At 41.2% G+C, this 27,795-nt stretch overlaps 1 protein-coding gene across 1 annotated transcript in view; it reads right to left on the reverse strand.

Moving 5' to 3' along the window:
• The window catches only part of ANO3 (anoctamin 3), a 399,349-nt gene extending 371,906 nt beyond the window's left edge, over nt 1-27,443 (reverse strand). The window contains exon 1 of the mRNA XM_038764098.1: nt 27,249-27,443. Within this exon, the coding sequence (XP_038620026.1) occupies nt 27,249-27,405 (157 nt within the window). The 5' untranslated portion in view covers nt 27,406-27,443. The remainder of the gene's footprint in view (nt 1-27,248) is intronic.
• Nucleotides 27,444-27,795: the final 352 nt, after the last annotated feature.

A 27,795-nucleotide genomic window follows, 5' to 3' on the forward strand; every position in this document is an offset into this window, starting at 1 on the left:
AAGGAGGTAGGGCAGGGGAGATGGGGAGGAGGAGAGGAAAAAGGGGGCTCAATCTGGGAAGGCCTCCTGGAGGAGGTGAGCTCTCAGTAGGGCTTTGAAGAGAGGAAGAGAGCTAGCTTGGCGGATGTGCAGAGGAAGGGCATTCCAGGCCAGGGGGAGGACGTGGGCCAGGGGTTGATGGCGGGATGGGCAAGAATGAGGTACAGTGAGGAGGTTAGCGGCAGAGGAGTGGAGACCTTATACAGCCAGTGTGGCCCAGTCCAGGCAGCATATCCCTGTCCAGTTAGCATAGCTCAGTGCAGCAGCAGGGCCCAGGCTAGTAGTAGGGCCCAGTACACCCAGCAAAGCTCCTCATGGACAACATCCCCATCCACCCAATAACCTATTGCAGCTCACCAACCCCTGCTCATCACTGAACCTGTTTTCTAGGAAAAAGGAAGGTATGGGGATCTGCTCTCTCAGTCCTTCCCCTCTACTCTCCCCCTCCTACCTCCTCTATGGGGGTGCTTGGACCAGGAGGTGGAGGGACCAATCTATGAATAGCAGCCCTTAAACTCTAATCCAGATGTTTAAACAATCAAGCATGGCTGCAGGGTTATGGACCCCTCAGACTTATTGATTGCAATGGACAGAGACTGTCCAGGGAAGGCAATGGAGTGCCTAAGTCTCCCCATATTGGAGTCATGTTGAAGTCAAAGAACTTGCACCCACTCTTCCTCCCCATTTTCTGAACCCCTTTCCTCCTCCTGCCCCAGAGCTGGTTGCAGGAGGCTCAGAGAATGTGGTCTAGGAACTGTGTCAAGCGTAGTGAAGAGATCTGAGTATTTGCCACCTGTGACCATGCTAGCCCAAATGGGCAGGGGTTGCCTGTTCCTCTCATAGTTGAGGCTCAGGGCTTCAAAGCCACCAATACAGAATCACCTGGTGGTAGGATGAGGAGCTAAAACTTCTGCCATCCTGTCATTCCCCTGCTGACAACTTTTTTCTGGCCTCCAGCAAGTTGGGACAGGCTAACTTCTTCAATTGTCTTCAGTGATGGCCTCTGGACCCTGTGGCCAGAGAAAACAGGAAGAGGATCTGAAGCCAAACATCTGTTCTTTAAGAACCTTGACTCCCACCAGAATAGGAATGTGCGGCCTCCAGGGACAAGGGCATGGAGGCCAGGATTGTCCTTATGTGTCTGTCTTCTCCAAAACGGTAGCAGGGTAGTAGCATGTGAGTTTTAGCAAAGTCAGTGTCAAAGTGAGGGGAGGGATCTGAAATCTCTATATCCAGTGGAAACGGTACCATTCATTCATTCATTCAATCAATTGTATTCATTGAGCGCTTTCTATGTGCAGAGCACTGTACTAAGCGCTTACCATCCATCCTGTCTCACAAACCCTTGACTTTGGCATTATGCATTACTCCTCTCTCTCATTCAACCCACATATTCAATCAATCATTAAATCCTGTCGGTTCAACACAATATCGCTAAAATTTGCCCTTTCCTCTCCATCCAAACTGCTACCAAGTTAAGCCAAGCACTTATCCTTCTCTGCCTTAATTACTGTATCAGCCTCATTACTGACCTCCCTGCCTCCTGTCTCTCCCCACTTCAGTCCAGACTTCATTACATTTCCTGGATCATTTTTCTCCAAAATTGTTCTCCTCAAGAACCTCCAGAAGTTGCCCATCCACCTCTGCATCAAAGAGAAACTCCTTACCATTGGCCTTAAAGCCCTCAATCACCTTACCCCCTTCTACCTCACCACTCTACTACAACGCAGCCCACACACTTCACTCACCTAAAGCCAACCTACTCCCTGTACCTCAGTCTCATCTATCTCATTGCCAACCTCTCGCCCATGTCCTGCCTCTGGCCCGGAATGCCCTCCCTCTTCATAACCAACAATTACTCTGCCCCATCTCAAAACCTTATTGAAGCAGCGTGGCTTAGTGGAAAGAGCACGGGCTTTGGAGTCAGAGATCATGGGTTCAAATCCCGGCTCCACCAATTGTTAGCTGTGTGACTTTGGGCAAGTCACTTAACTTCTCTGTGCCTCAGTTACCTCATCTATAAAATGGGGATTAAGACTGTGAGCCCCCGTGGGACAACCTGATCACCTTGTAACCTCCCCAGTGCTCAGAACAGTGCCTTGCACATAGTAAGCGCTTAATAAATGCCATCATTATTATTATTAAAGGCACATCTCCTCCAAGAGGCCTTCTCTAACTAAGCCCTCTTTTCCTTTTCTTCCATTCTCTTCTGCATCACCCTGACTTGTGTCCTTTATTCATTTCCATAGCTCTTATGTACATATATGTAATTTATTTATTTATATTAATGTCTCTCCCTCTAGACCATAAGCTCATTGTGGGCAAGGAAATGTCTGTTATACTGTACTCTCCCAAGTGCTTAATACAGTGCTCTGCACACATGAAGCACTCAAATATAATTGATAGATATTGAAACCTCTATTTTATCTGGGATAGAGTATGGGAAGAAGCAGGAGAGATTCTAAAACTTGGAACTTCCCTAAGTATGTACCTCCTTGGGATTTTTTGAAATTCTAGCATCCCCACAGATCAGTAATCTGTGGTATTTATTGAGTCCTTACTATGTTCTTGAGAGAGTACAACTGAGTTTTTAGACTCATTCCCTGCCAAGGCATAACTCCTGAATCAGACACTGTAAGTTCTGCTAGACTGTACACTGCTTGAGGGCAGAGATTGTATCTCTGTTGTTCTCTCCCAAGTGCTTTATACAGTGCTCTGGAAAAATTAGGTCATCAAAAAATACCATCGATTGATTGGTTGATTGAACTGACTGGCAAAGGTATGACTGAATCTGCACATTATATTCCCTTATGATCAATTTTGATTCCATGTATTCACATAAAGGTGCCTCTTCATTCTTCTGCCATCCTCCATAGATGCTACCCAACTGGGAACTACCTGAAATCCCAAGCAAGACAAGGAAAGAAGCCACTAATAAAATGAAACAGCTCACTTCATCTCTTTTATCCTTTTCTTGTAGCTGTATTTTGCCCTAGGCAAAGTGGTTTCCAAAATCTGTGGTCAGAAAATAGTTTATAGCAATAATAACTTCATACTTACAAATAAAGCATATCATTTACTTGCTGCTTTTTCCTTTAATCAATGTGTGTGGGGAGGAGGGAGTTATGCACATGCACACGTGCTCTTGGGGATGCTTTAAGGCACCAATTTTAAAATTTACTAATGAATGCTTTCATGACTAGACACATTTTATCATTCCTCCTTAGCCTACGATACAGATTTATGAAATAACCATTACTTGTTTTAGAAAACTGTTATCAAATGTTGCCCTTTTCTGGATCATCTCAATCACTAATACTGTTAGCTTGGTGTTTCAAAACTGGAGACGTGAATGAGCATTCAACTACTGAGTGAATATTTCTAAGTTCAATTTTTTTTCATCATATGTTTTTAACATGGCTATCCATCTTTAAAGATAAATCAAATGATCATAAGTTGCAAAGGACAATGATCAACTGTGAGACATTTTAATTGTCATTTTATGAATACTGGTAATTTATGCTTCAGGGATTGAGAAGGCTCAGGGGAAACCTGTTTAATATACTTAATGCACTAATTCTGGCAAAGGGCTGCATTTAGTATCTTTAGAATTTATTAAATTAAAAAGGGGATAGAATGAATGTCAGCTAATAAAAGCTCTTCCTTAAGGCTATGCTATGTGCAGAGAGTACCATTTAAGTAAGCATTGTCAGAAAATTGGCATTTGCATTACATTTCCACTTCCTGATTTATTACTCACTAAAAAGATTACCACTCTATATGAGTATTCTATTTGTTTTTAACAAGCCATCTCATATTTTAACTGTGCCTATAAAAATCTTTATTTTCTCAAAGACTAAAACACTCCATAGATTAAAATAGAATTTTTTTACAGCAAGCATAAATATAAATTTTCATAAGGAAGTTTAAATAAGATGATGACAAGAAATGTGAAGCAGAAAATGCAAGTGACTGTTGGGTGCCTCCCATTCTATCCAAATCAAGCAACATGGCTCAGTGGAAAGAACACGGGCTTGGGAGTCAGAGGTCATGGGTTCGAATCCCGGCTCGGCCACTTGTCAGTTGTGTGACTTTGGGCAAGCCACAACTTCTCTGTGCTTCAGTTTCCTCATCTGGAAAATGGGGATTCAGACTGTGAGCCCTACGTGGGACAACCTGATCACTCTGTATCTCCCCAGTGCTTAGAACAGTGTTTTGCACATAGTAAGCACTTAACAAATATTATTATATTATTATTATTATTATATTCTGATGTCATCATCAAATATTATTATATTATTATTATTATTATTATATTCTGATGTCATTGTCAAAGAAGCAACATGGCCCCTAAGAAGCAGTGTGGGCTAGTGGAAAGACCATGGGCCTGGGAATCAGAAGAGGTGGTATTAACCCTGGCTCCAGCTCTTGTCTATTGTGTGACCTTGGGCAAATCACTTTGCTTCTCTGTGACTCAGTAAAATGGGGATTTAGATTGGGAGCCCTTTGTGGGACAGGGACTGTGTCTAACCCGATTTAGTTGTATATACGCCAGCGCTTAGTACAGTACAGTGCCTGGCACCCCAGTGCTTAACAAATACCACATTTAGTATTGTTAATATAATTATCTTGAATCAACCCTAGCACTTAGTACAGTGCCTGGCACATAGAAAATGCTTTGTCAATCAATTATATTCATTGGGTGCTTCCTGTGTATAGAGCACTGTACTAAATACTTGAGAGAGTGCAATACAACAATAGACACATTCCCTGCCCACGGTGTGTTTAAAGTCTAGAAGGGGAGACCAATACCATTTAAAATAAAACGGTCAAAAGGCTGCTGATTTAGCTTAGTCCCTTTGAGCTGATGAAGTTAAGATTGACCAATCAGCTAAAAGGTTTACTATTTAATATAACATTTGTTAAGTGCTTACTATATGTTAAGTATTGTTCTAAGTGCTGGGATAGATACGTTAATCGGGTTTGGAAAAGTCCTTGAACTTCATCCAAGTTTATAGGCAACCCAGAAGGGAAAGGAAATAGAGGAAATGAGAGATTAGTTGGGGAAGGCCTCTTGGAGGAGATGTAATTTTAATAAGGCATTGAAGGTGGGAAGAGTAGTGGTCTGTTGCATGTAAAGAGGGAGGGAGTTCCAGGCCAGAGGGAGGAAGTGGGCAAGGGGTCAGCAGCAAGATGGGCAAGAATTAGATACAATGAGTAGGTTGGCATTCAAGGAATGAAGTGAGTGAGCTGGACTGTAGTAGGAAATCAGTGAGGTGAGGGAGTGAATGAGTTCTCCAAGGGAATGGGTGTAGAGGGAAAATAGAAGGAATTGAGCCTTGAGGAAATCCCACAGTTAGAGGGTGGGAGGCAGAGGAGGAGCCTGTGAAACAGATTGAGAATGGGTGGGAAGAGAGATAGGAGCAGAACCAAGAGAGGATAGTGTCAGTGAAGCCAAAATTAGCTAATGTTCCAGGATGAAGGGGGTGGTACACAATGTCATTCATTCAGTCGAATTTATTGAGCATGTACTGTGTGCAGAGCACTGTACTAAGCGCTTGGGAAGTACAAGTTTGCAACATATAGAGACGGTCCCTACCCAACAATGGGCTCACAGTCTAGAAGAGGGAGACAGACTCTCTCTCACACACACACACACTCTCTCTCTCTCTCTCTCTCTCACTCATGCACATCCTTCACTGTACATTCCCTGGCCTGCCTGCAGGCAATCAGCTGCCTCCACCTCCTGTCCTTCAATTCTTAACTCCACAGGGTCAAAATCAAAGGGACCACATTACACCACAGGCACGTCCTCCAATCCTGGGCATTCTCTCGCCACCTTCCCAGAAGGCTTGCCAACTACAGAGAAGGATTTTTATAAACAGACATTGTGGTGAATCTAATAGGCTGCTTCTATGATAATAGCCCAATGCTTTTCCCCTCCCCAGTACCTGTTCTCTACCACTTCTGGATATCAGTAAACATTTTGACAAGTCAGTAATTTTTACTCACACTGTTTGTTAAAAAATATTCTTAGTAGTTGGCAACCATGAAGGGAGGGAACTAAATCTCCTTAGGGACCTAGATCTGCCATATTATCTAAATGCAATTTAAATGGCTTCTAGTCACCCTATTCAAGCCATTCAAAACATTCCAAAGGTTGAGAAAGAGAGGAGAGGAGGGTTATCAGCCAAAATAAATTTTGAAACTTATCTAAATGTGAGAAAGTGGTATGGAAGCAGCCAAATTGTTAAAGCACAGAGCACAGTGACACACAAGTTACAAGTGGCAGCTAAACCAGAGATTATATTTTGTTAAAGAAGCTGTGCAATTTTCACTGATGCATTGTAAAAAATGGTTCAGTATCAGTTTGAATTACATTAATAAACAATATTTTAGAAAAGGTAAGGACTAAAGTGTTTCCAAATGAGATTTCACCATTTAAGAAAATGCTAATGTTGAAGATATAGTGCACATGCTCCAACCAAATGAATAGTTTTAAAAATGATCATTCTTCTACTTTGCTAGCTGGTGCAATTTAATTGTGTGCCTTTCACCATCTTATTGTCTTTAATATTAAGCTTGATGATGAAGAGGAGTATTTCTCACCAACTGCATCAGGATGCTACAGATTCTCTAGCATTACAAGAGACTCAGTGAGAAAAAGTGATACCAAAAAACCAAGAACCATCACTGTGCATGTCCAGGAAACCCATGCTGTAGAAAGTGATATTCTCAAAGTCTATTCTTTCACTTAGATTTTTTTTCTAGTCATGTTTCTTTTTTCAGCACAAAAATAAAGAGTTATGTTTATGAGAGTCAATCATCTTTTGATATGGTGTCCTTTTCCTTCATGGTTGGAGCATCTTTACCTTGGCTGTTATTTTGTAATGATACTGATTTCTGGGAGTTAGATTTGCTTGTTTCTACAATATTTCATTAGGTAGATATATAATGATCTTTAACTGACTCAAAACCTCCAGTATAAAATCAATGGATGTCTTAGAGAATTTTGTTATTTTCCTGGAAATGTAGATGCTTCCTTTAATCAGGCACCTGAGGACTTCCACTGATGGACTGCAAGAGATTGAGGCTCCACAGATGCAACAGTGTAGTTGGCAAATTTGGTAGGTGGATATAGTCGCCTACTTATGAAAGACTACAAAAGAATGAGGGATTGTGGAGATGCCAGTTCTTCCAGTCTCTTCATTCAATACCTGTTCTCCCTCCTCCTTAGACTGTGAGTTCCTTGTGGGACACGGACTGTGTCCCACTTAACTTGCATCTACCCCAGCACTTGGTAGGGTTTTGTCCATAGTAAGTGCTTAAACAATACTACAATTATCATTTTAAATTCCCCACAATATTGTCCATCACTAGGAAGTCCCAGAAACCCTAGAGAAAGAAGCAGGGTTTCCAGCAAGGGTTCAGGGCCTGCTTGAGCCTCTCAGAAGCTCTTCTGATCCCATCATCCCATTCCCTTTTAACACTAAAGGATTCTGGGAATAAAGTACAGGATCAGGATAACCCCATTGCCTCATTCAGCAGAATGGACTTGAAGTGAGAAAAGCTCACACATAGTTCCCCAGGGTGCTGCTGCATGACCCTTATCATTTGAGTTTCTGTGAAGGATTAATTGGTATTACCTCAATTCCATCCAGTCCCCAGCTAGCCCATTTTGGTACTCTTCTATACCATGCTGTTATGAAAGTCACAAATAATCTGCCTATAACTACTCAAAGTGGACAACAATTAACAGGCATGGATTACTGCCTTGAATTTAGAAAAAAATCAATCTATCGATGGCATTTATTGAACACTTACTGTGAGCAAAGCACTGCTTTAAACTTGCCCAAGGAGTTTACAATCTATTTTGTGTGTTCTATTCCCAATCCTGTCACTGATAACCTGTTTCATTCCCTAGAATGTCTCATTTTCATCCGTCTCACCACAATTTCCTTCTCACATGAAACTCCTGCCCCTTTGTAACTGACAAACCACCACCCTTCCCATCTTCAAAGCCCTACCAAAGTAAATATCCTACCAGAAGTCTTCCTTGATTAATCCCCCAATTCCCCACACTTCTGCCTATACACCTGGGTGTGTAACCCTTAAACCTTTAATATTCCACCCACAACACTTATGTACAGACCCTTATATTCTGACATCTCCCCTAATAGTAATTTATTTTACTGTCTTGTTTCCCCCTCTAAACTGTAAACTCCTTTTAATTCAATCATATTTACTGAGTGCTAACTGTGTGCAAAGCACTGCACTCCTTGTGGGCAGGGATCCTGTTACCTGATAAAATTGTATTGCATTATCCTGATGCAATTCTTAATACAGTGCTCTGTTCACATTAAGCATTCAATAAATATCAATAACTGATTGTTTCTTTCATTGCACTCAGGGTGAAGGTAATTTGTAGAGACCTCCCCCGCCCCCACAACATTTTTTTTTAATGGTGTTTTTGTTAAGCGCTAGGTGCCAGGCACTTTTCTAAGTGCTATGGTAGATACGAGGTAATCAGGATGGACAGAGTCCATATCCCACATGAGACGCACAGTCATAATCCCCATTTTACAGATTTTACCTTGTGATCCCAAGACCTGATATTCTCTTAACTCTGGAAAGGTCTTCTCCAGGTTATTCATTTTGACAAATGTAGGACCAGATATTGGCATGTTGAGCTTACCCCATCACTCAGGATGTGTTTTTCACTCTCTAATTCCACATTCTATTCTGGCTGAGGTTGCAACCATTCCACTTCAGCGTGAATGTAACTGGCCGGGTTAAGAGAGCATGAGTGGCCTGGTGCAAATCACTAGTACTAAAATCAGTTCCTTCACCCCAAAGTCTTTTCAGCCCCAAAGTCTTCTAAGCTTAACCTTGCTGTTGCTTATGATGGGAAATTTTTATCATCTCTGCGACAATGTCCCAGCATTATAAATCTTTAGGACACTGTTATATATAAATTGCCAAGAGGAGAGTCAAAGGGCAAAGAGAAAAGGTCAGAGGGCAAAGTTTAAGGCTCATCCATGGGTCCCCTGTCTGCTACTTAGTTAATTGAACTCCAGCCAAAAACTTGGCTGGATACCAGAGTTCTCTTTAAATCAAAGCCAAAACAACCATAAGATGTTACTCTGACAAACTTCTACCCTACATGTTCTACAAAGGCGAGTGAAGGGAGACACGACAGGCTGGGATTTATGAAGACAAGGGGAAAAATTCAATTATTTCTCTCAACAGTGTTTCAACATTGAGGTTACTGAAGAAGTGCCCATATCCTATTCCTTCCCTGACCACTTGCTGAGGAGTGAATCAGAAAAATCAGCAGTCCATCTCAGGGAAGGCCAGGAAGCACATTCAATGGGAATGCGTGTTTTGTTCAAAAAAACAAAACAAAACCCAATTCCACTTTTCCAAAACTTCAAGATTAATAATTCCAAAGACAAGGTCAAGTCACTACCAATAGACATGGGCTTTCTCAAGGTACATGTATAGTCCAGTCTCCTTAACACCATTTTAGGCCAATTTTTAGTGTTATAGATTGAATCTCTGATTCCTATGTACACTGAAGTGACCATTTTAAGTCTCCATGAATTGAAAGACCCCAAAATTACTTTGGAAATGTTTCAGTGTTTAAAGAACTCCTAAATCCTGAATCACTCGAAAGAAAAAAGGCATTATCTTCTTGTTTTACTTCTGAAATAACTTGACTTTTAGTTAATATAGCCAACAAGGCAATCCTTGCCTCATACTAGGCATTCCACAAACAATACCAAACTTCCAACACAAATATAATGAAACTATAGTCTTCCTGAATCATTCTTTGTTTAACATTAGAGGGTTTGTTTTTAGCATATGTCAAGTTTTAAATGTGGAAAGTCTTTAGCCAGCTCAGTTATAGTTGTTTCACTAATTTCCTGAGAGAAATTAGTTCCATTTGACTATAATGAAGTAATCACTTCATTACTCAAAAGTGAGGGACGAGCAGATTCTGAAACATAGAACAATTCCCTGGTGTGCTGCTCCTGCCGACGGTCTAAAAAAAGAATGGATTTTAGCTATCACAGAGCATATGTGAAAAGGAAATTAGATCTTTGGGTTTCCTCTTTGTCATTCTCAGACCAACAGTCTATGAGGATGTACGTTAGGATTCCTGCTAGCATCACAAAAGTGTGAACAACTAGAGCCCAGTGTTGTTAGAGTTGACCTTATATTTTTGTCTATTAGGTCTTTTCAGATGATCTCAACATCAATCGATGATATTTATTGAATGCTTTCTGCATGCTGAGCACTGTACTAAGCACTTGGGAGCAGACAATACAATAAATTTGGTAGTCATGTTCCCTCTCCACAAAGCGCTTATAGTCTAAAGAGGGAGACAAACAGTACAAATATATAAATTATAGATATATACATAAGTGCAGTGGGGCTGAGAATAAGGGTGAATATCAAGTGCTTAGAGGTAAGGATCCAAGTGCATGTGCCATTCCTTGAATATGCCAGGGGTGAGTTTTCTAGCAGGAGTTGAAAGCCAGGTAGCATACCACCTGTTTTTTGTTTGTTATTACTATGTGCCAAGCACTGTACTAAGCTCTAGGATAAATATAAGATAATCACGTTGGACACAGTAAATGTCCCACATGGGGCTCACAGTTTCAATCCCTATTTTACCATGGAGGTAACTATGGCACAGACATCTTGAGTAACTTGCCCAATGTCACACAGCAGATAAGTGGCAGAGCTAGTACTAGAAGCCAGGTCTTATTACTCCCAGGCCTATGCTCTTCACATTAGGACATGTTACTTCTCTTCCTTCTTTACTTCTCAGAGAAGCAGCGCATTGCTCAGTGGAAAGAGCCCAGGCTTGGGAGTCAGATGTCATGGGTTCTAATCCTGGCTCCGCCATTTGTCAGCTGTGCAATTTTGGGCAAGTCACTTCAGTTCTCTGTGCCTCAGTTACCTTATCTGGAAAACGGGGATTAAGACTGTGAACCCCATGTGGGACAACCTCATGACCCTGTATCACCACAGTGCTTAGAACAGTGCTTGGCACATAGTAAGCGTTTAACAAATACCAACATTATTATTATTATTATTACAAATTTACTTCCAATTACTACTCAGTCTTCTAATCAGTGTTGTTGTCTGCTCTTAAACATAATGGAATAGATGTCCTTAAGCTCACTTTAATGAAACTAAACATGTTCCCACCTGTGGAAACTGTCTCCATTCCACAAAGGAAATTGAATTTTGCATGACTTTGATTCTCTAGAATATGTATTTCCCCCTGATTGAAACCTCTTTGCCACTCAAAGTTGAACAACCACTGAAACTCAAGACTGATTTTAAACTAAGTGAATAATGGAAGCTGTGAAGAAATCTTCTTGGAGATACTATTAAGACAATTCCTGAACACTTCTATCACCTTTTCTAGATGGAAAACAACAACTTTATTTTGAATATAACTTTCAGTCACATCCATAGCCCCATTTTGTCTTCAAAAGAGAAGCAGAAGCCATTAGATCTCCCTTTAAAATGGAAAAACTGAAACTCAGAGAGGTTAAATGATTTATCCAGTTACACAGAACTCCATGAGAAATCCAGAACAAGAATGCAGATTTCCTGGATCCCATATTAGTTATCAACTATAACACATTTCTTCCAGCATTACAGTTGATAGAACTACATCTTCCAAAGCCTTACTGTTAATGTTCCAAGCCAGCCTGCAAGTAAGATCTATCTTTCTCTAAGCTGTGAGCTCATTATAGGCCAGGAATGTATCTGCTAATTCATTCATTGCACTCTCCCAAGCACTTAGAGCAGTGCCCTGCACATCATATGCTCTCAAATACCACTGATTGATTTTTACATTCCCAGATGCATTTTAAACTCTAATATTTGCCACAAGAAAATGCTGGACGACAGTAAACACGAGATCAATGGAAACCCGGTGCTCATGACTCCCATATAATTGAAAAGAAGAAACAGAGAGGATATTTTGACTGTTGATGACACCCTGTCAAGTTACACAGAGGTGTGTGTAGATTGTAAGCACATCATGGGTAGGGAATGTATCTGCTAATTCTGTTGTATAATACTCTCCCAAGTGCTCAATACAGTGCTCTGCACATGAGTGCTCAGTAAATACCATTGATTGATCAATGTGAACTCTCACTCACATGTACTACCCCAAAAGTTGGGAAACTTCAATGAAACACACATAACCACAGTGTACCCACTGAAATAGAACTGAATAACTTTGAACTGAATGATTTTCCGTAAATAGCCTAAGATTAGTTGCCCTTCACCTCCCCCCTCCACTCCATTTAAAAGCAAATCTCTCATTAGTGGAAGGAAGGGAAAAGAGCAAAGTTGCCTTAGGGACAAATTAAACATTTGTATACAGCCCAGTTTCCATCTCTTACAGCCATTCAAGGGTATGAAGCCAAGAACCCAGAGGGCAAAGGTAAATGCTCCAGTTGGCTAGTGTTCTGAGACCTTTGAATTATTTCTTGGCAAAATGCCCCACTGATGTCGCTGGGCAATTAATATGAAATTTTAAAAGCAGTGCCAATGAGACAGGAGTATTTAACACAAATAACACAGGGCACTTCTGGGGTTTGCTAAAAAGAATTCTGGTCTTCCACTACTGTTATCCTGGAAGGAAACAGAGGTCTCACTGCCCGTCCATTATCTTCATTGTTGATGTCATCATCATTATTGTCATCATCAACAGCAAGATATATCGAGTACCTTTTGGACCAAGGAAGGGCCAGAAGGTCATAACTTACATAGCATGCTGTTGTACAGCAAGTTTCTACCTGTGCTCTCCCCATAAGGAGGGCATGGCTTGGTTCCAGTGTACAGGAAACACGTCAGCCAACTCTTGTACTTTTCTCTACCAAGTGCTTAATACAGTGCTTTACACATACAAAGTGCTCAGTAAATACCACTGCCAGTGATAATGGGTGCAGCTAGCTGTCAGCTTCCTCAGGCCAACTGCCAAATTCCCAGAATTTTTCTGTGGGATGGAATTTAAGGCCACATGGCTCCATGCTTCTGTGGCTTTCATAATAGTTCTAGGGGCAACAGTGGCAGTCTTTCAACTGAGGGTCAATGGCTTATTTTCAACTCAATATTTAAAGTGGCAAGGTGAGTAATCTATTATGTGGGTATAATAGACCACGGATCTGTATTATTTCATCTGCCAAAATATCCTTTTTAACAAAACTGGATATAAGCTCTACCAGTTTCATTTTTCTTTAAGGTGAAGAATGAATAATAGCACTATTTTAAGAAGCAATCTATGTTTATTCCATCAGAAATATGTAACCTGATATTTGAAGGCTAGAGATTAGATAATTTAGTCTTCAACTTTGTGAAAAAAATAACTTATTCATGTAGGTGGCTTTGAATTCAGCCTTGTCATCATGGCTGCAAAAGACAATACACTAATTCTGAGTTTTAATTTGACTGAGTGGAGCAAGGATATGACAAATCACTTCAAACTAAACTATCCAAAGTCCAATTTTCAACCAAGTTTAGTTGTATATGTATTCAAAAATTGAAATCCACACCAATCAATAAAAAATCATATTAAGTCTAGGGCAAGAAGTGAATTTAGGCTTAAGGAGAGGGTTTGGGATCAGACTTGGGTTTGGATTCAGTCTAGAGCTATAGGTTTAATGTTTAAGGTTTAGGATTGGGGTGCATAATCAGCTGTGTCAATGATGGGCTCTCAAATTACTGGAAGGAAGATGATTAATTTGTTTTGTTTTGTTAATAATGGACTCTAGACTTTAATCTCCTTGTGGGCAGGAATCATTATTACCAGCTCTGTTATACTGTACTCTCCCAAGCACTTAGAACAGTGTTCTACACAGAGTAAGTGCTCAATCAATATGATTGATCGATATCCTAATCCTCCTCGACCTCTCAGCTGCCTTTGACACTGAGGACCACCCCCTTCTCCTCAACACGCTATCCAACCTTGGCTTCACAGACTCTGTCCTCTCCTGGTTCTCCTGTTATCTCTCCGGCCATTCATTCTCAGTCTCTTTTGCGGGCTCCTCCTCCCCCTCCCATCCCCTTACTGTAGGGGTTCTTCAAGGGTCAGTTCTAGGTCCCCTTCTGTTCTCGATCTACACTCACTCCCTTTGTGACCTCATTCGCTCCCAAAGCTTCAACTATCATCTGTACGCTGATGATACCCAAATCTACATCTCTGCCCCTGCTCTCTCTCCTTCCCTCCAGGCTCGTATCTCCTCCTGCCTTCAGGACATCTCCATTTGGATGTCTGCCCGCCATCTAGAACTCAACATGCCCAAGACTGAACTCCTTATCTTCCCTCCCAAACCTTGCCCCGTCCCTGACTTTCCCATCACTGTTTACGGAACTACCATCCTTCCCGTCTCACAAGCCCGCAACCTTGGTGTCATCCTCGACTCCGCTCTCTCATTCACCCCTCACATCTAATCCGTCACCAAATCCTGCCAGTCTCACCTCCGCAACATTGCCAAGAACCGCCCTTTCCTCTCCATCCAAACAGCTACCCTGCTTGTTCAATCTCATCCTATCCCGACTGGATTACTGCATCAGTCTCCTCTCTGATCTTCCATCCTCCTGTCTCCCTCCACTTCAATCCATACTTCACACTGCTGCCCGGATCGTCTTTGTGCAGAAACGCTCTGGGCATGTTACTCCCCTCCTCAAAAATCTCCAGTGGCTACCAATCAACCTACGCATCAGGCAAAAACTCCTCACCCTGGGCTTCAAGACTCTCCATCACCTCGCCCCCTGCTACCTCACCTCCCTTCTCTCCTTCTACAGCCCACCCCGCACCCTCTGCTCCTCTGCCGCTAATCTCTTCACCGTGCCTCGTTCTCGCCTGTCCCGCCGTCGACCCCTGGCCCACATCGTCCCCCTGGCCTGGAATGCCCTCCCTCCGCACATCCTCTCTTCTTCCCTTCAAAGCCCTACTGAGAGCTCACCTCCTCCAAGAGGCCTTCCCAGACTGAGCCCCCTACTTCCTCTCCCCCTACTCCCCCTCCCCCCCACTTTACCTCCTTCTCCTCCCCACATCACCTGTATATATGTATATATGTTTGTACATATTTATTACTCTATTCATTTTACTTGTACATATTTATTCTATTTATTTTATTTGGTTTATATGTTTTGTTTTGTTTTCTGTCTCCCCCTTCTAGACTGTGAGCACGCTGTTGGGTAGGGACCGTCTCTATGTTGCAAACTTTTACTTCCCAAGCGCTTAGTACAGTGCTCTGCACACAGTAAGTGCTCAATAAACACGATTGAATGAATGAATGAATGAATAGTTGTTGGAGTCCATCATTTGAAGAAAGGATGAAATATGCATCTTCCAGTGGTCAATATCGAATTTTAAACATCAAATTTTAAACGGAACAAGCCTGCAGGGGATGTGAGCCTATTTATTGTCATTTGATCTTCTGAGCACCAAAATTACCACAGGGGACACTGGTGAACTGTCTCGAAACAGGGGTCACAAGACCCTGGCTTACTTGGATTCTAAAGTACTGTGTGTGTGAGATGGAGATGCAAAAATCATAATAGAAGCAATATGGTTAAGAAAGCTTTTGACTTTATAATATTATAAATATAATAATAATATTATTTCTATAAGGATGCAAGAAGGATTTATTAGAATGATTTCAGTCAGTCCATATATGCACAATTAGGAGAAAAGGTCAGAAACAGATAAGTATCAAAGAAGAATTATACCACAGCAGAGTCCTTCTGGCTTGAGAAGCAGCATGGTTCAGTGGAAAGAGCCCGGGCTTGGGAGCCAGAGGTCATGGGTTCTAATACTAGCTCCACCACTTGTCAGCTCAGTGACTTTGGGCAAGTCACTTCACTTCTCTAGGCCTCAGTTCCCTCATCTGTAAAATGGGGATTGAGACTGTGAGCCCCATGTGGGACAACCTGATGACCTTGTATCCCCCCAGCGCTTAGAACAGTGCTTGGCACATAGTAAGTGCTTAACAAATGCCATCATTATTACTATTATTATTAAGGAAACCCCAGGTTCTCAAGCAGACCTTCTGCTCTCACACTGTTTCAGTTTGCCTGGTGTCCACTGCAGCATTTCTGGACCCAAGGCTGAGGCTCAATTCCCTAGATTTTCCCAAAGACTTACACACCATTTGGCTATACCATTTGGCTGTCCAGCTTACATTTGCAGCTCAGCCCCCATTGCTTCCTGTCCTGGGCCCATTCAACTGTCTGCAGGATTGCTTAGTGTCTTTGTGTAAGCCCATAAATCATGGTGTTATGTAAACCATGTGTAGGGCCCCTAAGATATGTGGTACACATAACCACATTTCCTCTAGTTAACCCCATATTTTCCTCCTCGAGTACAATATTCTTGGCTCAGCTGACCCCTACATACACGAATGGCTCATCACAGTTTGTTTTTGAAGGTCACAGCCATCATTCTATATTGATTGGCTTTTTTAGGCCCTCTTGAACACACAGGTAAACTTCACTACCAGGGGTCTCAGCTTTAAAAATGACAGATGAGAACTGTGGCTGCCCAGAGAGGTTGATGTGTAAGTACCCAGAGAAAAGAGGGACAGGTGATTAGATCATAGCCTGTGCCCGAAGCTCACTGACTGAGGTGAAGTGGAACCTGAACATCAGAGATCTAATGTAAATATGCCTTATGGAAATTGCACATCCACTTCCATACGACTAAAACCTTGTAAACTCCTGATCATCATCATCATCATCAATCATATTTATTGAGCACTTACTGTGTGCAGAGCACCGTACTAAGCGCTTGGGAAGTACAAGTTGGCAACATACAGAGACAGTCCCTACCCAACAGTGGGCTCAAAGTCTAAAGAGGGGATCAAGTTGGCCTACATATGGAAACCTAAACCATGAGCTTTCCAGGGGCTCAAGTGTCATATGGCAAAACTTTGAGAGAGAGAGAGGGAGAGAGAGAGAGAGAGAGAGAGAGAGAGAGAAAGAGAGAGAGTGGTGTGTGTGTGTGTGTGTGTGTGTGAGAGAGAGAGAGAGAGAGAGAGAGAGAGAGCATTGAATACCCTTACACATCAATCAATGGGATTTACTGAGTGATTACTGTGTGCAGAACACTGCACTAAGTCCTTGGGAGAGTACAACAGAGTTCCTTGACACATTCCCTGCCCACAAGGCTCTTTCAGTCTAGAGGGAGAGACGTGCATGAATATAAATAAACTGTTAACATTTCACTCTACACATATGCAGAGTGACCTTAGTTTCTAAAGATTTCACTCACTGTAGAACACTAGGTTGTGATTCGGCACCAAAAGATCACAGCTTGTGCAAATAATATATTGGAAGTGAATGATGACATCAATATGTCACCTACCTTTCTGTGTCTCAGTTACTTCATTTCTAAAATGGGGATTCAATATCTGTCCTCCTTCCTATTTAGACTCTAAGTACTGCGTGGGACAGAGAGTGTGTCTGATCTGATTATCTTGTATCTTCCCCAGTGCTTGACACATAGTAAGGTATTAACAAATACCACAATAATAATAATAATAATAATAATTATGACATGTTAAGTGCTTACTATGTGCCAGGCACTGTACTAAGCACTGGGGTGGGTACAAGTAAACTGGGTAGGACACCGTCCCTGTTCCAAATGGGGCTCAGACTCGATCCCCACTTTACAGATGAAGTAATTGAGGCACAGAGAAGTGAAGTGACTTGCCCAAGGTCACACAGTTTGGAGATCATGGTTCTGGGTGCATATTTGCACATACCTGCATGCTCTGCACACAGTAAGCGCTCAATAAATTCAATTGAATGAATACCTGGAGCTCTAAAATATAGGTGAGGGTTTGGAGAGGGGGGTTTTGTCTCTGTGGGACATAGAGATTTCACAGGATTGTAGCAAGAATTCTTGAGACTTTCAAAGTTTGGGGATCTTAGCACCTTAATCATTCTTGGTCAAGGCCAGGGAGATGAACAAGCCCTCTTCCATCTTTTCTTTGTAAACTTACAGAGAAAGGTCAAACAAGAGGTTTGGTGCTGGCGGCTAATATTTACTTTGCTTCTTTCCCTGTAATAAACCCATTTTAAGTTTTGCAATGAGCTGTACACAAGTAGGGTTGGTTTATGGTTTGGGCCCTGTCATGAGAGTCCACAAGAGATTTTTGGAAGAGTTCTAGAAAATAAATAAAATGAACCTGGTCTCCTTCAAGGGTTTCCAAACTGGGAACAATCCACCTCAGCCTATATTCCCCTAAAATAATAATAATAATAATGGCTTTTGTTAAGCACTTACTATGTGCAAAGCACTATTCTAAGTGCTGGGAGGATACAAGGTGATCAGGTTGTCCCATGTGGGGCTCACAGTCTTAGTCCCCATTTTACAGATGAGGTAACTGAGGCTCAGAGAAGTTACGTGACTTGCCCAAGGTCACACAGCAGACATGTGGCGGAGCAGGGATTAGAACCCATGACCTCTGACTCCCGGGGGGGATGACAGGCTGAAGGTCCTCTGGTGCCTGTGTACCTCACATGAACTGCCTTAGGGGCTGAATTGTGAGGGTTTGCAGTGAGATCACAAAGAGCACCAACCACTATTCTGTTCCTTGACTGCACCCAGCTTCCTCCACCGGCACCTTCTAAATTGACCTACACATCCCAGGCATCTACACTGCATAAAATTCCCCTTCTCCTTTATCCCTTCTTAGTTAGGACTGCAGAAATGACTACCTCACAGACTGACTCCAAACCTCTTCCCCTCAGAGAATCGTATTTAGATAATATTTTGAAAAGAACCTCCCTCCCATGAGAAAATATTAAGCTTCTTGGACAAGCGCCAAAAAGTTCTTGAGGAAATCTAATGATTCTGGATATATCGATCATCACTAACCACATGGCTTATATCCCAGTTGTCCAAACACGGTCTTGAACAGTAAGTTCAATAGGTGAATAGGGCCAAATCTCCAGCTATCCTACCTTGATATATTTTCAAAGCCATTAAACAACTTTGCCCGTAAACTGGTTTGATATTCATGTGAGTCAGAGGTGACAGAGAAGCACAATTAGGTTTTTGAAAACAGAGGAATTATAAAGCCAGAAAAGGCCAAGAAGAAACCCAAGGAAAGCTGAAATAGTAGAAGGTGAAAAAGAAACACAGCAAAATAGGGAGAGGAGTGGATCTCCTTGTCTATCTAAAATTAGAAAGCCACCTGCAGTCAATACAAACGAAACAAGATCAACAAGTTCAAACTTTAGGGACGGTTGTGGTTTTCCAATGCTGTAAATGAGACGAAAAGCACCCAAAGGTATTGCATGTCACATCACATAGCTTTAACAAGACCAAAGTGTTGGGTATGTGGGGGAGCGGGAGGCTTGGACCTGTGGGAAGGGGATGATATAGATGAACAAATCAGCACCATTTCCAGAATTCTAAATTGCATGACATGAAAGCAATTTCAAAGGCAAGAGTGTGATGCGTTTCTCAGAACTTTGGTTTTTTTTTTAACAAATGCCTGGGAAATACTGTTTTGGCATAAAGATGTTGGAAACAAGTTGGCAGCGTCGCTACATACAAGTCAGTCTTAGGGTATGAGGGAATGAATAACTTAATTAGCTGTCTGAGATTAGGGCTATTAATATGTTGAAGCTTTTTATAAGGCCCCTACTTTGGTTAGGCTACTAAATAAAGAGAAGTTTATCGCATTCCTAAATTTGCTCCGCAATCAATCACTCAAACATTTTTTTTAATTGAGCCACCTGCTTTGTGCAGAGCTTCGCACTAAACATTTGGGAGAGTTCAAGAAAGTAGGAGATGAAACCCTTCTCCTCAAGGAGCTTAAAAATCTAATGTGACAAACAGAAAGACCCAGAGAAACACTCGTAAGCAGGAGCAAAAACAAAATTACAAAGTTGGTTAACTGGAGTGTGACAGAATGAACAGAAATATAAATAAATTATTAGTATTAGTTATAGGAGTATCAGTTATAGTAGCAGGAGGGGGACGAGTAGTAGTCATAGAAATAGGCTTATAAGTGTAGTTACAGTGCTAGTCAAAGTAGTAGTAGCATTTATTAAGCATCGACGTGGTGCAGAGCGATGCATTATTTATTAGGTGCTTGGGAAGTACAAAATAAAGATGACATGTTCCTTGCCCACAAGGAGTTTACACTTCAAATGTGATGATGATGATGGCATTTATTAAGCACTTACTATGTGCAAAGCACTATTCTAAGCGCTGAACATAAGCACATTTAAAACTACAGAGGTCAAAAATAAAGTGGGAACATATAAATGAGTGCTAAGGAAGACATTATATATTTATAAATTAGGTAGGTCATTTGTAGCACCGTGTCCAGTGTTAATCAAAGCCCTGGCCAAAAAAAAACAGAAAAAGTTCAAGGCTCATGAATTGAAACAGAGCTTGTTGTTGGCAGTATTTCCTTCTCTGGTCATAGCTCTAAGTTAAACTGCTTTAAATAGAAATAAAAATTCTCAAAGGAAAACTGACCTAGATGCTATATAAACCTTAATGGGGAAGTTCAGCTTCAGTATTTACTTTGAACACCCATGCTTCCTGCCTTTCAGAAGAACTGCTTTGCCCCCTTCACCAGACACCACCAATTTCCAACTGGAAAAGAACCCAGAAATGGCTTCTCTTTTCCTCAGCAGTTGATGTAGCATAAGGTCAGAGAAATAGATTGTTATTGCACATTTACATTTTGGGCAAAAGGGATGGCATTCCCCACATGAGGATGGGTTTATCAAAATGAAAAAAAACATTTTTACCATTCTTCAACATGATCCAAATTAAAATGTTTTTATGCTACATTACAGATATATGCTAAGTCCCTATCAGCACAGTCTTGGGGTTTCAATATGCTAATAGTCAACATAGGTAGGAATGAAAATGCTCTTAAAGATATTTAGTAAAGTGAGGATTTTAATTTTAATCTTTGCCACATTTAAATAGCTAAATTTCTGAAGCTCCTTTTTTCTCCCAAAAGGATAAGCATAAGGGGAGGGCTCGGGCACTGGCAATAGAAGGATAATCATCTGAAACACTAATTATTAACCTTTTCCTAGTTGTGAACCCTGATATCAAAGTGAAGAAACATCAATTAATCAATCAATGACATTTATTAAGCGCTTACTTACAACCTTTTCCTAGTTGTGAGCCCTGATATCAAAGTGAAGAAACATCAATTAATCAATCAATGACATTTATTAAGCGCTTACTGTGTGCAGAGCATTGTACTAAGCACTTGGGAAAGTACAATACAATAGACACAATCCCTACCCACAATGAGTTCATAGTCTACAGTCACTGTGCTAAAACACCGGGTTAGATTGCATATCAGACACAGTCTCGGTCCAACATTGGGCTCATAGTCTAAACCTGTTATGTAATTAACAAGAATGCAGGATCTCCCCTGGATTGATGGACTAATAATATCCTTTCATCTGCTAACACACATACACACACACACACACCCCCCCCCCCCCCAATCTTTTCTGAAAGGTTATTTCAGAGCATTAGGCTTGTTGATCTGGAGTGTAGTTATAGGTGAAGCTAAGCCTATTACATGCATACTGTAGTTCAGTAACTTCAGTGTAAATCATATGGAGCAGACAGACGTGCCAATTCCTCAGGTGACTGGAACGATCTGGGATTGCTGAGGTTTATCGGAAATATGTCCAAGAACAAGGAGGGTAATTAACAGAAACTGCTGCCTCTCCTTTAGCTCTCCTATTGAAGTGAAGGAAAACCCAGTGTAGCGTTACTTATTAAAATGGCTGTTTGCCTTTTTGTGCCTGCGAATTTCCATCTACAGTTTGTTTTCTCCAGATATTCTGCCAAGCTCCTTCCTAGGCAATGAGCTGAAGAACCTGGGGACACTTACATATGTGAAAGAACAGAAGGCCTCATTAAAAATTAAGCTTTAATCTGGTTGCCCAAATTGGCAATCTGATGCGTTTCACTCAGGAGTCCTCACTGAAACTTTCGGACTGGGAATGTCTCAATTTCAGATTGCCTGCCTTTTCCTCTGATTTAAGGAGAAAGGTGTTTCTGGGAGCAGTGGGGAATACAGGACATGTCCTTGCCAACCTGGAAGTAACGGACATATTTGACACTACATATGTTAAGCAGGATGTGCAATGTATCATGATGATCCATCTGAAACATTTTTAAGGAAAAGTGTCAGTCCTATAGAATGTGGCTGTGGGAGACTCCTGAACTTGTCTTTGCTCCACAGTTCTTGCATTCTCTGCCTCGGCTCCTCTAAGCAGGGAGGCTGCTTCTGAGCCCTGGCTTTCAGCAGCAGGAACAGAGATAAAAGAAGACTGAGGACACAACATTAATTTACACAAAGGTGTCTGTACCATATAGGATATAGACCTCCTAATAACTGGACTTTCTGGAATAAAACCAAGCAAATGACCTCCCTAGACAAGGAGGGAAGGGTGGCATCTGGGAGGAAGGAGAGGAAAAAGGCTTGGTAACATTTTATTAATACCTGATCAAAAACCAGTAAAGGCATCCAAGAAGCCATGAGTTAGCTGCTAAGAGTGCTGTATCCATCCACTTCCCTAACACCATTTATGTTACATGAAAATTTAGGGAGAGGGGAGCTGAAGGATGGAAATCATCAAAGTTGACTCAAAATCTACTTTACAGGGAATCCATGTGACTAAGAATCAGATGCATCTCATTAATTCCGTTGAATGATTGCATGTTTGCATTGTACTAAGCATTTAGGAGAGCAAAATAGACTGAATAGACATGATCTCCACCAATTAGGAACTTACAGTCTAATGGGCTATTCACACTTGCAGTTACAAGTTGGATCTAAGCGCTTAGTACAGTGCTGTGCACACAGTAAGCACTCAATAAATACAATTGAATGGATGAATACCCTAAGGATTCACTGCCCCATTATGCTCCTGAAACCCTAAATTATCTCTCTTCTTATTACAGGAGACTTGAAGCTGAGGGCTAATTCCAACTTCATTCATTCAATCTTATTTATTAAGCACTTAATGTGGGCAGGGCACTGTACTAAGCACTTGGGAAAAAACAATACAACAATAAAGAGTGACACTCCCTTCCCACAATGAGCTCACAGTCTGTGGGGGGTGGGGAGAGGGGTTAAGCTAGGGTAGGGGAAGAGTACACCCAATTTTCAGGTAAGACTATGCCCGCAATTGTTTGTTAGCACCTTGAGGGAAGATCTTGATATCATCCTTGGCTATTAGCTATTGCTCAACTTCTCTGTTCAGTCTCCTTCCCAATCCTACTCCTTTTTCCTGCAGATCTGCCTCTTCTCTTCCACCCAGAATCCTACTACCTTGTTCAAGTCTTCCCATGGGTAAACTACTGCATTATACTCCTCACCAGTATCACCCAACTTCTACCTCCTCCCTGTCCATGCATCCTACACACTGCTGCACCTATTATCTTCGTGAAGCTTTTCTAGGCCCATAGTCTCTCCTGTATTCAAGACCCTCTGGATCATACAAAAATTCCTCCCAGTAGGCTTTGGGTCAACATTATCTGACCTTCCTTACTTCTTGCTGTTCCCCAATTTGTTGTCTTCATTCCTTCCATGCCAAGTCTTATAACTGTAGTTCACTCTCGACTCTCCCAACTCCATCCCCTCACTCAAGCTCTGACTGGTTTCGATTGCCTTCCCTCTCCACATCAGATAAACAGCTGTCCTGACATTCAAAGCTATCCTCAAAGCCCAGCTCTTTTAACAAGCCTTGCCAAATTAATTTCCCAGTACTCTGGGTGTGATCAGCCCTTCATCCAATTCCAGGTCGTGGAAATATAGAGAGAGATAGATGGCATTACTTAAGTGTATACTAAATGCCAAGCACTGTACTCAATGCTGGGGTGGTCTAGATGCAAGATGAGGTAACTGAGGTACACAGAAGTTAAGTGATTTGCCCAAAGTCATACAATAGACAAGTGGCAGAGCCAGGATTAGATTACAGGTCCTCAGACTCTCAGGCCCATACTCTTTCCCATAGACCAGAATGGTTCTCTTTATATCTTCCTTAGCACATATGTACACTTAATATACTTATTTTTTACTATTCTATTTGCTAATATTTTCATATTTCTCTCATTAGAGTGTAAGCTCTCTGTGGGCAAAAAATACTGATTCTTTATTTTGTACTTCCCAAACGTACAACTTTGCACCTCCCCAAGGGGACCCTCAATACAAGCTAATGTTCCAGAATGGTAAAAATTAACATTTTTCACTGTCAATTATTTCACTACTACAAATAAGGGTCTTTTCTATTCATGCATTCTTTTATTTCAATGAGACTGATAATGGAGATGTCATTTTAGTGAAATACTTTTATCAGTTCCTTATTAAATTTCAAAGATCATTAGAATGAGCCTGGAGAAGCAAATGTGCTTTTTGCTGTGTCCTCAGTTGGTTTCCAAGGTCCCAGCTTTACTGATATTTAATACTATGCTCTAGCACTTATTCACATCCACATACATTTAGGAATTTAACCAAATATGCAACTGAGGGGCAATATGTAGGGAAATCAATGATACTCAAATCAATCCATATCAGTACAAGCTCGGGCCTTCTTTAAACCCTGGTCTCCCAGGTACATGGAAAGTGGAGAGACTGAATCACTAAGTTATCAGGTAAATGCTTAACTCTGCTAATTTGTCTTTTGGAAAACAATCCATGGGAAGTATATGAAAACATTATGATGGCTTTTCTGCTTATCATCTGTGCTCTCCCTGTCACAGAGGCAATGCTAGCAGCTGGTTCAGTAACTGATCTGGTTATTAAGTTTCTATGACCTCACACTCAATAATGGATTTGCATAGGGGCTGCTACTATTCATTTAATGAGCAATTCCAGAGGTATTGGAGTAGAAAATGCCTTTTCTCCTTAAAAGGTGTTTCTTGAACTAGGGAGTACTTTTATTTTTCAAAAACACTTTTACATTAACTATCCCTTTTTGTTCTCACAACATTCCTGAGAGGTAAATGTTGTTGGCACTATCTCATAGTTGAGGAAACTGAAGCATAGAAAGTTTAAGCGACTCCTTATAGAGAAATAGAAGGGCAGAGGCCAAGCTAAAACTAGAGCTCTGGTCTTCTGATAATAGCAACTATGCTCCTTCCTCTGAATCAGACTCACAAAACACAAGAATGGTCACAGTACCTTACCTTAACTATGGTTCATTGTTCTTAGACCTGATGATTAAAGTGCAAGATTCATGTCCAGGACAAAGGGTAAAGTTCTTACCATTTTTCTGATGATATTCTTCTGATAGTTGGAGGGAAAAAAAGAAGGGTGCTGAGAAAGGACTGTGGGAAGGGAACCATGAAAGAGAAGGAAGAAACAAAAAATTGAAGGGAGGGACAGAAACAGAGAAGAGAAAGAAGGGGAGAAAGAGAAAGGGTATGAGGAGGAAAGGTAAAAGTGGTGAGAAGAGAGAGATAATGTTGGAAAGAGGTAAAGGAATGGGCATGGGCAGGAGAACCATGCTGCTATTGGTTCTGTCCACTGATCTGGTCTATTCTGGGAAGTGCTATCACTGCCAACGGTTGAAGCACTGCTTGTTTTCTAAACAACTGAGTATGGGACCACAATGCTTCCTGAATCATATTCTCACCTGGTCCTCCAAATTGATTCATCTTGTTCTGATCCAGCCTAAGGTAGAATGTGTTTTCTCAAGGTCCATTCACAGTCCGTGAATATCTTTAGCCCAATCCCCAAGGGAAGAAATATAAACCGTCATAGTCACTTGTATGTACGTTCAACTCTGGTATACTATCATGTCACAAACTTCCTGAGAAACTAAAAAGTGCTTGAGAGAGTACAATAAAATAAAGTTGGTAGACAAGCTACCTGCCTTCAAAGAGCTTACACGATGAAACCTATTAGATAACATCTGTATTTCTTGACAACCCACTGATCACATAAAAAGACTGAGTTTCAGATGTTCAGTTCAAGGGATGGGATTCTTGCCTATTGATCTCATCCATCTCTATTGCTGCAGATGGTCCTAAAACCTCAGGATGGATTTGAGCATGTTCTTTCAATTCAGCTGAAGTTGATCCTGAATTGAAGTGTACAGTGGCTTTAAATGTAGGCTTTGACCATAACTAACCTAATCTGAAGATCAGTTGGGCAGAACAAAATAGACATCACAATAATCTAGGACTCTGTACTTGAGCTGCTATGAAACTGATAGATTGTTATTTTTGGCCTGAGGAGTGTGTGACAAGGATTCTCTTAGGACCCAATCTTCCCATTCCCAAATGGAATTTGTTGTTTACAGCATTTTTCACCGAAATTTCATCCTACCCTCATAACATTCATCACAGTGAGGAATTTGTTCACCCTTGACATTTACAAAAAAACAAAGCAAATTGGATGGGCAAAGCCTGGGCTCCAATGGAAAATAAAGCCTTCCCACAAACACTGACATTCACACAGTATGTATCAGGGGTTTTCATGACACAACCTCTGGGCTCTAGGTCTCAACAGAAAGGTGATTGATTATCAAGTAAAGACCTATAGAGAGATCCAAATGTTACCTTAAAGACTTTATAACCTAAAAATTTGAAAAAGTGAAGTGATTTCTGTACCATGTTCCATACACTTAGATATCGTAAGCCAGTTTATGTCATAACAGTCTATTGATTTCAACAGGTGCAAACTTCAGTTTCAAACCAGAGAACAAGCCACCTGCCTGTTGAGAAAAGCATTTTGTTCTTTACATCCTTGTTATGCAAAAGGTCCTAAGATAACCAGGGATAAATGGGAGACTGAAAGTGCAGCATTTAGAATACAATGCAAGATGCTCTTTGAATTTATCAGGAAGATTAGCATAGCTTTACCTTGATACAGTCATTATTAGCAGCCACGAGATCCTCAAACCCTCTAAAAGTTTGTCTGGATTCCCATGAAGCCCAGATTTGAAGACATTTCACATTCATAGACAACCACTCCCTCTGTAGTTCTTGCATGGTGCTATTTATAAATTCTAAGAAAGCAGTCATAAAACTAAGTTTGGCATCAGTTTAACTAACCATCACAAATAATGTCAAGGTAATGCCTCATGCTGAGCCCCAAAGAATCATACCTGTTAATTAACAGAGCCTGGATGGAAGCAAGTCAGTGTAAAAGAAAGCTTACCCGTAGGGACTGAATTTGAGAGTTGACGTTCCAGTTTGCAGCAATCCACATCTAGTCCATTGAAACTGGTTAATAAACTCAAATCTGACTTTGAAATTTGCTCATACTTGATGCCTTCCCGAGAAATATTTTCCAGTTCCACTTTCACTGCTGACATGGTCAGACGATCTCAGTGACAGCTTCAGAAAACAAAGTTCAACACTGGCAAATTTAAAAATCTAAACGAAAAGAGTAATTTGAATCAGCAACATATTCAGCCATCACGGTCATATTTAAAGGCGTCTTTCCCCTTGAGGAAAAAAAAAATCACATACTCGAATCTATTTCCAGGAAGTTTGGTGTATTCGATCAGACATTTCCTTAAGTGTTTGCATTTCCACCAGAATGGATTGTATTTTGTTTTTCTTTGAGAAGTTCTTCTGCACTTTACTCTGACAGCACTGTTACCATATTTCTGGGTAACTGCTACAGAAATAACCAAGCTAAGTGGAGACATCTGTAAGTCAGCTGAGAACTGCTCTTACTAACTTGTTTCAGCAGCTCCCAT

Source organism: Tachyglossus aculeatus, chromosome 22 (genome assembly GCF_015852505.1).
Source record: "Tachyglossus aculeatus isolate mTacAcu1 chromosome 22, mTacAcu1.pri, whole genome shotgun sequence".
NCBI lineage: Eukaryota > Metazoa > Chordata > Mammalia > Monotremata > Tachyglossidae > Tachyglossus > Tachyglossus aculeatus.